We start from the raw sequence: 14061 nt of genomic DNA on the forward strand, positions 1-14061 counted from the left end.
CATCGGATGAGGGATGTGGACCATCGGTCAATGGTCGTAGATCATCGCCCGATGGTCACTGCAGGTTATTATAAATAGAGAGGTCGGGTTACTTTGACATGTTACACATTCCACATACCCTAGCCGTCTCTTTTGCTCCTGTTAATCGTCCCTGACCTACCCCAACTGAATAGCAACTCTAGGTGTCAATCTAATCTCTAGAGGTTTGATTCTTCGATGCAAGAAGGATTTCCTTGTTGGGGCTACACGGGAGAGCGAGTAATCCGACCCATACTCTGATGTACGCAGCCCAGCAGGATTACTTCCTGACTCTTTCCAACCCATCCCTTGCTACCACTAAATATTCGTCCTAGACAGGATTCGAACCTGAGACATCTTGCAAACAACTCAAGGCCCCAACCACCGGACTATCTTGTGATGGTTCAGTGAACATATAAACAACGCTCTACTTATTTTTTATTTTGAACAGATAATTACCTCAAGTTCTACACTGCTATAAGAGAAGTTTATCCTGATATCAAACTGGTTCCTAACTGTGATGGATCAAACTCACAATTGGACCACCCAACCGATCTGTACTATCATGTATGGTTCTTTGTTTAACATCACTCTTCACTTGATAAAAATATTGAATTTTTATGGGTTCCTTTTGTCCTCGAAAGGTTTATATTAACGCAAACACAATGTTTTCTATGGCTCGTACCTTTGATCGTACATCGCGTATCGGTCCCAAGGTTAGTAAGGTTGTCTAACAACTTGTTATAAATTTTGATTAAATCAAATAGGTTGTGTAAAAAGTTAGTATAATTTTTGACAATTAACGATTTTAGGCTTTTGTAAGCGAGTATGCTGTCACTGGCAATGGCGGTTTAGGTAATCATTTAGCAGAACTTGCAGAAGCTAGATTTTTGATTAGCATAGAGAAAAATAGGTATGTCTTTAATGAGAAAACCAAAAACCGAACTATAGTTCCGTCTTTTAATAATCAGAAACCAAACTGTCAGTTCTTAATTCTGTTTGATTTATTCTGGTTCGTTTTTTTTTTTTGGTTATTTTTGGTATTTTGGTTTTCGGTTCGGTTTATGCTCACCTCTAGACCAACGTGACCTATTTTCGTTTTAGCTAATTTTATATATCTGACTTATTTGACCCGCGATCAATAAAAATACCTTGGATATACCACCTACAATCTTTACGTAACCGCTTTGTTTTTTTTCATTGCAGGATAATCCCTGAATCCGCACACTCAGCTTATGACTTATTTGAAATGCTCTTTTCAGGTAGTAAAGTAAAGGAATAATAAGGTGCTTTCGAGGACAAGTTTTGATGGATTGAATCCCGGTTCAATAGATTATTCCAGGTCATCAAAAACTGTGCTTTTCTCAACTAATGTTATGGATGAGAATTCCTTTAAAACTCCAACTAAGGTATTTATATTCATCTCTCATTATCATAACATTATGTATGTATGCCACATTTCTTCTTTATTAGTAATGGTTTGTAACATTTCTTGATCACTGCTTGCAGGTTTCTCCTGTAAAAAGCTTACTCAAAAAGATTAAGAATGACATGAATGTCATACTACCTCCATATTCGTTAACTTCTTTCGATTTGCTATAATGGTGTCCCAGAATATAGCACATCTTAATGCTCTAAATGATAACTCTAGTGTATCATCCACAAAATATGAAATGTAATTGCTAAAGGCGGATGCTTAAAGAAAGATTCGTTTGTAACCACATTTTGCAGCATATAATGACTGACTAGCATATAAATTTCATGTAATCTGCATAATATCATGCTTAAAAAACACAAAAACGTCATTTGCATAAAGAATTTCAAAAAGTTTAAAAGGATGACTAAATCTCTTTCATCAACGTAAAGAATTTTAAAACTAACTCGCTTTTCACTACAGCCAGAAAACACAAGGAAGACAAACCAGATAATCGGTCTCAAAATTAAACCTACAATTACACCATCATGGGATTTAAACAATCAAGTTACACCCAGAAAATTACGACAAGTCTTCGAACGACAAGAAAACATAGATGATATTGAACAGACAACATAGTAATAAGCTATCTAGATATAAAGCAGCATAAGATAAAAGTGACTGACTAGCTACTACACCTCAATTTCCTTTGTGTCTCGTGACCTGATGATTTCCCCATACGCATAAGCCCCTTCTTTATCCAACAATTCAAGGCTTTCGACATAAATCGTTTCAATCACAACATGCAGACAACGTTTTCCGAATTTCACAAGTGTTAAGTGCACCCCTGTTTTAGGATTATAAACTTCGTTTCGACCTCCGTCTGCACAATGGATCAATAACTCACCACTGGGTGTTGGATGTGAAATGTTGTCATATTCAAAAGCATTCTCTTTCAGTTTAAAAGCCATTGACCAAGAAGAAACATTATTAGACTCTTTTCTCACCCAAATCCAAGTTTCATAAACATTGGAAGAAATTACAGATAGCGAACCATTCATGATTGTTAGTTCATTGGTTACCCAATAGGGTTCTGGCAAGGAAATGGTGCTGAAAACATGACTACTCAAATCAAACCTCATTATAAAATGACGATAAGCAGGACGATTAACAGTTTCTTCTTTTGATACTACCACCCAATGCAATGCCCCATTGACAAAGCATGCCTCTGATGCGGTCCTAGAGAATGTATCACCAGGGGAATCAACAACGGTCCATAAGTTTGTCCCAAGGGAGTAAATACACACCTCATCTGCAGCTCCTTCAACTGTTGAGCGCGTTATAACCACAACCTTGTAATCACTTATTATTGGGTCAAAACCAAACCCAATTAACCTACGAGTAACGCCTGAAGCTTTCATCCGATAAGGGTGATCAGGAACATAATATATGCGTTGAATTGAATAGTTCCATAGACTAATACGAGTGGCGTCATGAAGCAGACACAAAATTCCATTACATGAACCTACGAAATGGTATTTACCTGGAATCTCAACTGCAATTGTGCCCTGGTATCCAGTTTTTGGACACAAAGGCAGTTGGTCTTCAGAGTGCAATGTATATATGCATTTTCCGGGACATAGGTTTCTAATAAGAACCTTTTGATTAGCTTTTGCAGATCTAAGAGTGCGCTTGCGGATGAAATCAGTGCTAGAGATACGATAATACCATGGTTTCGAAAGAGATCGAAATTTGAGGAGAGATTTTGTTGGCAGCCTTTCGAAGATTTCAGCAATCAAATCTTCACTTAAGTATTCAGACATTGTATAGCTCTCCTATCATTTTAAATTTATAATTTTAATTATATCATTTTATATTTAGAATCAATTTCCATAAAGATAACTAGTTTAATACCCGCAATCTTGCGGGTTCGAACCGGAGAAAACTATTTGGAATTTTTATTATGATAAAATATATAGACAAGTAATTTCCAACTCTTAATATGACCTAAATTAAATGTGTCAATCGTACAACAAATGTTCCCCTAACTATGGTGCCTTATTTGCATGTGTCATTGAGGTCTTCATTCCTTTTTATTTTTCGATGAGCTGCACTCATGCGTTGACGAAAACTGAAATCAGGGACATCCTCAAGCACTGCAGTTATAACAGAACATTAGGGCCACCTTCCAACATTGTAGCTGCTAGTGAAAACTAAAATCCAAAACAAAAAAAATATTCAACGTTACGTAAGTACAATTGAAACTTGTAGCAAAAGTATAATCAATACTTTCACCCATTTATAATATTTCTCTCTCATACACTTGATTTAAAGTAAAATTCTACAAACTCTTTTGTCATTGTTTTCAAAAATCTCAGTTTACACACACACCAAAACACCACCACCCAATACATATATGACACTGGAAACACACACACCTTTACAAAGTATTAAAATCATTACTACCCATCACCTCCTTATATCTTCCCATTCAACCCAAAATATCCATATGAACTGACATATCACACTTAATGGGCATTGAAGATATGAGGGGACCCGTCATTGTTGCTGAAAGTTTAACGTCTATCTAGACCCACACAAAAAAAAAAAAAAAAATACCAGATCTTATTTAGACCAGTTCCAACTTCTGCCGCTGGCCGGCGTCCCTGTTCTGGTATGTGATATCCCCTAATTTGGGCTGTTGAAGGGATCCACGGTGTCATCGACTGAGCGTGTTTCACCACCGCCACCGTTACCATGGATGTAAGCTCTTGATTTCCAGATCCGAGAAACAAAACGATGTGACCTTGAGTTTGGGTATGTGTAGTCACATTCATTAATCGATCATTAACATTTTAAAATACACACTCAGTCACTTCATAAACAATTTGCCCAAACTATCGATAAACCTTAACAATCGCTCCAAATTACATGAATATGTTGCCTTCTCAGTTTCATCTGATATGCAAAAGGGTGCTTGATGAATACAGAAAGTATATCTGAAAATACATAAAGTGAATGAGTCAAGACCAGCAATTAAGATGACGCACGTGGTGGCTGAACAAATCGGCATCATAGATCTCGATTCTTGTAACTTTAGATCTTGATTCTTGTACGAACTCATCTATCCATGAAGCTTCTTTGTTGTTTTGGGTTTTGTATAGAATTTAAAAAAGTTTCAATATGGAGAGAAAAAAAGTAGTGAAACCTGAGTTCAACTTCTTTGGCATCATGGCATGTTGCAGCTAAAAAATACCAGATCTTGTTTTGAAATCATTCTCACTTCTCAAACACTTAGTGGTGCGGATTGTAACCGTAAATATAGTACCAATACAGATTGATTCGCAACACCTCAGCTGCCTTTGTCTCCATGTTTTCGAGTTTTCTCTCGACCAGACCAAGATTCACCAAGTCAGTGAACCACACACTTTTTCTTAACAAAGTCGTCAACTCAAATGTAAAGACTTTAATCACTAAAGAAGAACAAAATTTAAACGAACACAAAGAATATCAGTTAAATAAAATCAGGAATATCAAAGATGTCATGGTTAGTAATAAGTTTAAATGTTTTACTTACATATAATATGAATCGCCTCACAAATACATAGATGTTGGTGAATCACTGACTCATACCACTCATCAGATCATTAGCTTCAATTAACTTCAAATTAACCAAATTTTAGGACCAATTATAAGTGACCTAAACCAAGGTAGTAAAAATTCGATTACATTCCTCACCTAAATTTAAAACTTTAACTTAGACCCGATGACTTATATGTAAGAAGGTTTAATCTCTTGATTAAAAGCTTCTTTAGAAACATTCAAAACTTCGTAGAAATATTTATGATTTACAACTACTGCATCAGTAGAAGCAGATGATAACCAATGAAGTTATTATCAACATAAAATGTTAGAAGTAAAAACTTACATTGGATAGCAGCAAGTTTATAATGGTCTTCTTTATCATGATCATCATCTTCAACCTAACTAAATAAAAAACCCAAATGTTCTATTGCAACTTTCACTACAATTAATGGACAAAGTTTCGGAATTTTAATGAAACATAACTACAGTTTGGCTATGCTAGATGTATCTTGCATAGACCTTATATAACGAACATTAAAAACAACTAAAATGAGTAACATAGACCTTATATTAGCTTCTACATAAACCATCTGAACATTACAAAAAAGAAACATCATTTATCAAACTCAGTCTTCCTGGTGAAAATATGAAAATAAAAAATATATAGTAAAAAAATGTCAACTTGGGGTTTTTCTCACAAACAGAATGGTTGGTTATTACAGTTTAAATGGAATATAGAACTATAAGAGGATGGGTTGCTATAAAAATGAAGTCGTTTTGTAACATTGTAGGCGATCGGGTTGAGCGATTTGTTTTTCCTGGTTTAGAATTACCTTTATATATGAGGTGTATTTGTTGAAGTTGTTTAACAGATACCAATTTATCCAAATATAGTTAATGTTGTTCAATCCTTTATATGTTGGAGTTGAACAGTTTGTCTGTCCATCAACTATCAAGAGTTACCCGAGTTGATTTTTATTAATTCATTTGCATGCACGACATTAAATATGGACACATACACACATACTGATTAGTTCATAATAAACATTTGATATGTTCATTCAGCAGTGCCCTAAAGATGTACTCATTTAATGACCATATGGCTTGGAGTATTAAGTCTGACAAGCCCACTTAACTACTGAAAACACAACTCCAAATTGTATGCCGAAAATAATAAGTCAAGTCTTGATATCATTAGAGATTCGTGTAATAGACAATTTGCTCACAAATTCATGCAAATGAATTAATAAAAATCAACTCGGGTAACTCTTGATAGTTGATGGACAGACAAACTGTTCAACTCCAACATATAAAGGATTGAACAACATTAACTATATTTGGATAAATTGGTATCTGTTAAACAACTTCAACAAATACACCTCATATATAAAGGTAATTCTAAACCAGGAAAAACAAATCGCTCAACCCGATCGCCTACAATGTTACAAAACGACTTCATTTTTATAGTCACATTTCAACATCAGATAATTGAGGTTATACTGGTTTGAAAAAAATCAGTAATTGCATATTTTAATCATAAACACGTCTCAAGTCTATCAAACTTACATTTCATATTTTTTAGTCACATTTTCATATGATCAGTCAAACACTTCATACGAACTAAAAAACTTGAAGTGTTTGTTGGTCGGTCGAACCTAACCAAAAGATCTATAATGTAGCAGCAAACCAAACCAACCAAGTGATAACTTTTAGTTCATAGTAAAAGTATTAAGATAACCTGTCAAGGGCCGTTTCTTTTGCTTGAAGAATAGCAAACCTGCCTCTATTTTCCTGTAGTTCTGCATAAAGAAAATACTATTAATCTTTACAATGAAAGAGACATATCTTACTATAGATAAATTACCAACACAGCAAACAACGTCATCAAATCCACATCATATCCAACCCCTCACTAGGTTTTCTTTCTTGAGGTGTATCATCCCATTAATATGCATCTGGTCTTAAGGAATCAGCATCCAAAGTAAAGACAAACTTGAAACCAAGTAGATTTTATTATATTCTAAGCACATTTAGCATGTCCTCCTTTATATAAATGAGAAACCTTACCTTGCAGAAAGATTAAATGCCCTAAACATTGCCATAGATAGAGCAACAACCTAACTAAAATATATCAGCACTTCATACTTGGAGATATTTAATGACAAAATCAACATATTTTCTATACTAAGAACCTAAATACATGATCTGGAGTCCCCTCATAGAATTCAAGAGCCGTTGCTAATGGTAAACAAAATAATCTTTAATTGATGGAACTTCTAATGCAGAAGTGACGATTAAAAAGCCATCAGAAAAAAGTATATAATGGTTACTAATTATAGAGGTGTCAATAAAGAAAGGTGATAATAAAACAAGTGTACCAATAGAAGTGAAGGAGTCAAAACATAACTTTACACCAGCACAAACCTGGAGAGTTGCAGTATATAAATAAAAAAAATTACCATATATTATCAGTAAATAAAGGCTTAAGTATGCATGTATCACAAATGAGGACCTCTAAGGCAGTCCATTGTCGAGCTATCTTTCATTTTAATTAACTTTGCAACCACACCTTTGACTTTCGACCTGTCAAAGTTCTTCACGGGATCATGAAAAGAAAATTCAATGTTTCCCAATCGTGAAGAAGTATTTCGAATTTCCTCTTTTCATTTATCTACCGCTTCTGCCTCGACCATTCGATCCTGATAAAGATTCGAATTTCAGATTAATGTTTGTTCAAATGAGAGCAAGTGTGCTTATCTTGATTATACTAAATAAGAAAAACAAACATTTTCTAAAGCTTCCATACAAAATATATTTCAGAACCTTTTCACTATGGCGTATCTTTGTTTTCAATTGCTCAAGCTCTGTTTCTGTTTTCCCAACAGCCACTTTAGCATCACCGAATGCCACCATGAATTCACCTTCACATACGATCTCACCTCCAACATACGCTTTTCCCGCCATTTTAGAAACTCCAAAGCGTTATCCGTATTTATATAAGTCATCGTTATTTCGCCAAAAAAAATAATAATAAAAAAATAAATAATGACTTTGCTTTATTATCAGCTTCATTCAGTTATTATAATGAGTTCATGACCAAATACATATCACATGAAACAAATTAACAATAAGAAGAAGAAAAATAGCAGAAATCGCATACCGATTGGACTGCTTATGATTTCTTTTTCCTTTACCCATAGAATTTAACTCTTCAACTTTGTGTTCTTCATAACCGTCTTTTAACAGCTCGTTCCAAAAACTCGATCGTTCTAGATGATTTGCTCCACTTTTAGTCTCAGCACTACAAAGAATGTATTGTAACCCCGATTGTGAAGCTTGTGCTTCCATAAGATCACCGTCTGCATTTACTTCAGAACCTTACTCCCAATCAAATCATACAAAAGTTGAGTAAAAACCACAATAATAGTCCTACACACGTTCTAGTGTTTGTTAAGTCTCTTTACTTTCATTACACAAAGTAATGATGAAAATATTAAGAATTTATCTAACCCATGTCAAATTTTTTTAGATAATAAAATTGTTCAGTTAGTGATTCGCTGGAAACCTATTCCTTCAACAGTCTTTGAAGAAGATATCAGGCAGTACCTGCTTACACCGCTTAGCTCCATCATCACACAAAAACAATTCATGAATGTTACAATGTAAAGCTTCTTTCTTATAAAAGTACTTCTTTTCACAAATTCTTCAGGCAGATAACATCAAAATGAATACATTCAAATCATCATTACGAATTGCAAAATCTTCTCATGTTACACACATTTAATTGACAAATGACAATATATTGAATACTAACTTAGATGAAAGTGAAATAAGTAGTATGTCTGAAATGCAGAAACAAACATTTAAAAGACAAACAAACTTAACCTGATATATATACACATATAGTAAGTGCAAAGTAGTAGCTAGATAAATAAAAAGTAGTAGTAAGCTGAAAAATTAATTAGTTAAGCATAATCAAAAAAATAAATTTCATACATACCCGCCAGTAAAGATAAGTATCCTTTTCTGTGTACTTGGATCGTGTAAACACTTAAGATACGTCATGGAAGCTACGAGACCTCCTGAAATATTCAAATCACCAGAATTTACTTTCCAAATACCTGAGAAACAGCAACAAGATGAAATTGATTTATTATATGGTCCTACCCTACAATTGGTGATTGTGGTGAAAAAATATAAAAACAAGAGTAGGAAGCTAACATTTCAGGTGATTCAGGATTTTATCAAGATCACTAGTAGGTTCAAGCAGGTTATTGACACCTTCAATACCCGTTGTCACTATGCCTATAACATTATCCGGATTAGCCTGGAACAAACAATTCCAACATTAATGGCTAACCTGATAGACCAGTAGATCTTGATGGAGTTAATTAGGACTCTCTTTTATTTAATATTGTTTTAACACAAGTCAGATACCAGCAAATATATGATTCAGATTGGATGATTCAATGTAGAGTATAGAGTATAATTTGAACATAATAATTAAAAATATTATAAGGTCATTCATGGATCATCTTCAATAATTGACATGTGAAGATCTTTAACATATTCATGGTAAATCATCAATATATATACACACATCGCAATTTATTGTTAACCTAAAATAACAAAAGAAAAGACCTTGAGTTTAGCTCGGCAATAAGATCGAACACACTTAAGTTGAAGGTAATAGTTATGACGGTTAGTTATGAAGCTCATCCATTTAGAATTGTCGATACAGATCATAATACCCTCCTGAAAAATATTAAGTCTGATTAGATAAATCTGTAGATAGATAGCATAAGTAATTAATAAAAATGAAAAAGAAAAAAAAAATAGAAGAAGAAAACGATACCTTCTCCACCATGCTTTTGAATTGTGAATACACCGTTCCAGATTATAAACCCTAATCGAGTAATGAATTAACTGCGAATGTAAATAAATTGGCCGTCTGCTTCCTATATTCGCATGCGTTTAATTCGATTTCTTGGTTGGAATCGATTGATGGTGATGAGCCGGTTGATATTAGGGTTCTAGAGAGAATAAGTGTGTGTGTGTGTGTGTGTGTGTAACTGTATTAGGGTTAATGAGATTGAATAAGAGAAATCTGTATTCAATTAGCATAGATTACAGGCGGTTATATAAAACAGTTTTGGATGTATCAGTTTTGTTGAAAGATCGATGGGTTATATCATATATGTGACTTGGTAGATGGGTATTTTAGGGAAGAAACTTAATTTTGACATCAGAGAGAGTATTCTGAAGTAAGATAAATGCTGGCCATTAGATTATCCAAAAAACCTAGTCTAAGGGTTGGGATTGGTTGCTGTAGGGAGATATTTGAAAAACCTGAGGTAAATAGGGTTTTGTTATAATAGATAGTGTAGAGTGTAGACGTAGATGTAGAAGTGTAGATATGAATAAACTTCCACATCTACCTTATCAATCAATACTTCTTCGATTGTTAATGCAATACTAATCTATTAATTAATATCAAGATGTATCGAATAAAAAGAAAAGTTCCGTAATTCAAAGCTAAAAATTGAATAAATGATAAGGTACATTTATGAACAATTTGCCTTAAGGTGTTTATAAGTAGTAGTATTTCTGAATTAAGTAATAAAAAGGGAAAGATACATAGAGAAGCTCAAAATCTTCTCCGTATATCAAAATATAACCTTAATCAACATTAGTATATACATACTATTTCCTACGTTACATTTAATGATGCAAACAATATCACTGAGAATTGTGAAATTATACATTTTGAAAATATTATACTTGCAACTTAATAATAGATTATATGCATCGTGACATAATTCATCATCATAGGCAAGAACATAAAATCGAAGGAATTAGGGCACAATAAAACCACTTACCGACAGAAAGCAGAGGAGTAAACGTGATTCGATGTGTTTAGATGAAGAAATCGGTTACAGAAGAAGTAGGTGGGCGCTTAGGGTTATCGTTTCAGTTTCATATTTATCAGCCATGCCAACATTGATGAAGCTTTTGAGAGGACCTCGGGGCTTTTAAGTTGTGCTGTGCCAGTGTGATTTTGTAATAGGCAGTTTGTCATAAAGTTTTCCAAAATTGTAGGTGATTTTCAACGGGGATACCCAGAAGTTTGTACAGATTGCGTGGTTGGTCCCCAATACTAACGACCGTATAGTGTTTTCTTATGCTGCTGACATGAGGGTATTGTCGTCCATTTGATTTTATGTCATCTTTAACTTTCAGTTCATCAATTTCAAAACCATATCTCTACTAAACATCATAAACATTATTTCTTTATAATCCAAACCTAAATCATCAAACTCAATTTAATTAAACATATTCATTTTAAAACCCATTCAAACAAAAATTACAAACCTAAATTTATTTTACAAAATAAAACATCTTGATTGCACAAATATCAACACACATTCAGTTGATTCCACAAAAATCAACATTAGGAATTAATGAACTCGCAGCTCATGCAAACAAGTTTGAGTCAATATCTTATTTTAGAAAAATAAAAAATTGTATCAGTATTTTTTTTTTTTTTTTGGAAAGGTGAAGATTTTTTTAAAAACGGCCAACATCTCTAACAAAGAGCTAAAAGAACATTACAAAGGGCAAAAAAGTCACGTGTTCAAATTTGAAACATGATTACCCATATATCTAAGCCAAATAAAAGCATAAAATCTAATACTATCAAAGATATTGCACTTCTTCAAAGACTTGTCGTTAAAGAGAAAACAATTTCGAAATCGTCATATCATCTATAGAGGTGTCGCGAAAACAGAATGAACGCGAGTATTCACCTCTTTATCTCTAACATTTGAATCCAACCAGCTCAAAACCTCTGCCCATGAAGTAACATTCGGCCACGAGATGTTTAACCACAAATAAACCTTACGCCAAACTTCACGCGAAACAGGACGTTGAAAGAAGACATGTTGCATACTCTCAACACCTTGTTTACATGAAACGCAAGTAATTGATCTCTGCGACAGATTTAACTGGTGTGGAAGGCTATCCAAATTAAGACGACGAATAAAAACATTAAACTGCCCGGGAGAAAATTTAACCACTTCGTACCCATTGTGCACGATGGTAAGATAATGCTATCTATGTGGTTACAAGCCGTATGAACCGAAAACATACCACCACTTGCCAAGGTCCATCTCCAATAATCTGTGTGAGTGTAGAGCTGAACCTGATTAATGATCGATTCTAATGACGCAACATCAGCAGAATTCCGATACCCGATATTTTGACGATTTTCTCCAAACACACGGCCCGTTTACAATCATGTCCCTCAATTTGATATCTTTACATCCAGTCTCGAGAGCGCAGCTGTTGATCATCTGAGCTGACATGCAAATTAAGAAAAAGTAGGATTTACCCACATTTATTAATAGCCCATTTACATAAATTGATTCAAGTTGGGAGATTTTCATTTATCAGATAAGCTTGTACTCATTAACAATACACTTTTAGAGAACTTTTTTTCCTGTTTCCTACCTAATTCTTTTTATTTTAGTACCATTGACCCATTAGAGATAATACACAACCTAAATAGACCCATTCGAAAGTTAAGTGGGTTGAAATTACTAACTATGCTCAATGTTATTACTACATGATAGGTGGAGATTTTGCTCGAGGAAAATCATTAATAAATGGTTATTGGTGGAAGGATACTATTGGACCCTGGGAACAGAGATCGGGACATCTCAATGATGTATGGCGGTATTGGGCTGATGATGGACTTGGCTACTTTGAATTTCTTCAGGTGACATCAGCTTTACGTCATTACGTGTTCACATGACACTCATTATTTCATGTTGATTGATCTTTCATATTTATTGTACTCCCTCCGTCCCACTTAAAGTGTCCACATTTTTATTTTGGGACGTCTCATATCAAGTGTCCACTTTGTGTTTCAACCAATCAGAAGAGGTTATTCTGGAGAGAGAAGATTTCTGATTGGTGGAGAATGGAGTTAGTGGGATTTTCTAAAACTGTGTGCAAAAAATAAGTGGACACTTGTAATGGGACGGAGGGAGTAATATTTTGTGGTTTGTAAAGCTAGCAGAACACTTGGGGTGCATCACCAATATGGGTATTCAACAGTGATACTATGATCGTCTCTCGAAAATGTTTGTAACGACCCGTCCAAATCCATATGGACGAATACAATAACACCTGGTCCCATTGCGAGGTATTTGACCTCTATATGATACGTTTTACAAACAATGCATTCTTTTTGAAAAGGCACACCATAAATGAATATTTAAATCCAAGGTTTTCGTCATCTGATGATTTCTACATATAGACAATCACCGTAAATAATAGTTTACAATAATACATCTGTTGACAATGCAATCAAAATAGATACATGGTGATGATTTTGTGAATGCAACGTTTTCTCGAATAAAGCATGTATGACTCCATGCACATAGCTTGTCTAACATATAAGCAAACAACGGAAGACTTCTAGGAAGCTGAGAATAAACGTGCTTGAAAGTGTCAATACAAAGGTTGGTGAGTTCATAGTTTTAATGTTTCGTATAATCTGTATATAAAGGTGGACCACAAGATTTCAGTTGTTTCATCCGAAACGTTTATCAAAAGATTCTACGAAATTGAGCACCCTGGTAACTAAACTTAACGTATATATAATAAGTACCCATGTTTTAACATACATGTAACCAACATGTACAATACACTCAATCCAACGTGTACTAAACTCAAATAGCATACGTCCGCTTTATAGTTCAGACTAGGGTCTCTATACCTGGAACGGACGGGGATGTCAAGCCCTATGGATCCATATACAACTACTCGCTCCCACTAGTTCTTATAACCGGCAGTTACTAGTTACCAAAGCTAATGGATTTTCGGTTCAAACTCAGTGTAGAATTAAGTATGTACTTGTGTCCATTGCGTTTAAAATAAATTGCATGTATTCTCAGCCCAAAAATATTTAAAGCGATTAAAAAGGGATCTATAAACTCACCTTAGCAGCACATAAAGTCGTTCACCGAAATGTGACCGAA

At 34.3% G+C, this 14061-nt stretch overlaps 1 protein-coding gene across 24 annotated transcripts; it reads right to left on the minus strand.

The window, feature by feature from the left end:
* Positions 1 to 3373: 3373 nt before the first annotated feature.
* Positions 3374 to 10139, minus strand: LOC139902932 (26S proteasome non-ATPase regulatory subunit 4 homolog). 24 transcript variants are annotated; one of them, XM_071885641.1, is made up of 13 exons: positions 9873 to 10139; positions 9659 to 9772; positions 9239 to 9344; positions 9018 to 9138; positions 7841 to 8376; positions 7530 to 7716; positions 7396 to 7441; positions 6756 to 6816; positions 5361 to 5419; positions 4641 to 5132; positions 4483 to 4556; positions 4052 to 4390; positions 3374 to 3645 (listed from the first exon to the last, which is right to left on the minus strand). In XM_071885641.1, exons 1-5 carry the CDS (start codon positions 9882 to 9884, stop codon positions 8370 to 8372), a joined length of 360 nt encoding a protein of 119 aa, XP_071741742.1. In that variant the 5' UTR covers positions 9885 to 10139; the 3' UTR covers positions 3374 to 3645; positions 4052 to 4390; positions 4483 to 4556; positions 4641 to 5132; positions 5361 to 5419; positions 6756 to 6816; positions 7396 to 7441; positions 7530 to 7716; positions 7841 to 8369. The 24 variants fall into 24 exon arrangements, 22 of the variants coding, with proteins under 22 accessions (XP_071741742.1, XP_071741739.1, XP_071741740.1 ...); XM_071885638.1 differs by having other exon boundaries at positions 4052 to 5132; positions 7841 to 7989; positions 8178 to 8376; XM_071885639.1 differs by having other exon boundaries at positions 4052 to 4905; positions 5010 to 5093.
* Between the last annotated feature and the right edge of the window lie 3922 nt (positions 10140 to 14061).

The sequence above is a fragment of the Rutidosis leptorrhynchoides genome, chromosome 3, assembly GCF_046630445.1.
Source record: "Rutidosis leptorrhynchoides isolate AG116_Rl617_1_P2 chromosome 3, CSIRO_AGI_Rlap_v1, whole genome shotgun sequence".
Taxonomy (NCBI): domain Eukaryota; kingdom Viridiplantae; phylum Streptophyta; class Magnoliopsida; order Asterales; family Asteraceae; genus Rutidosis; species Rutidosis leptorrhynchoides.

Bases quoted from the DNA above. Each gene is read 5' to 3' on its own strand.
- LOC139902932 (XM_071885638.1), bottom strand. The intron at 9,345-9,658 runs GTCTTTTCTTTT...TGTTTGTTCCAG, and splicing joins ATTGCCGAGCTAAACTCAAG to GCTAATCCGGATAATGTTAT. The intron at 9,139-9,238 runs GTTAGCTTCCTA...GCTGTTTCTCAG, and splicing joins AATCCTGAATCACCTGAAAT to GTATTTGGAAAGTAAATTCT.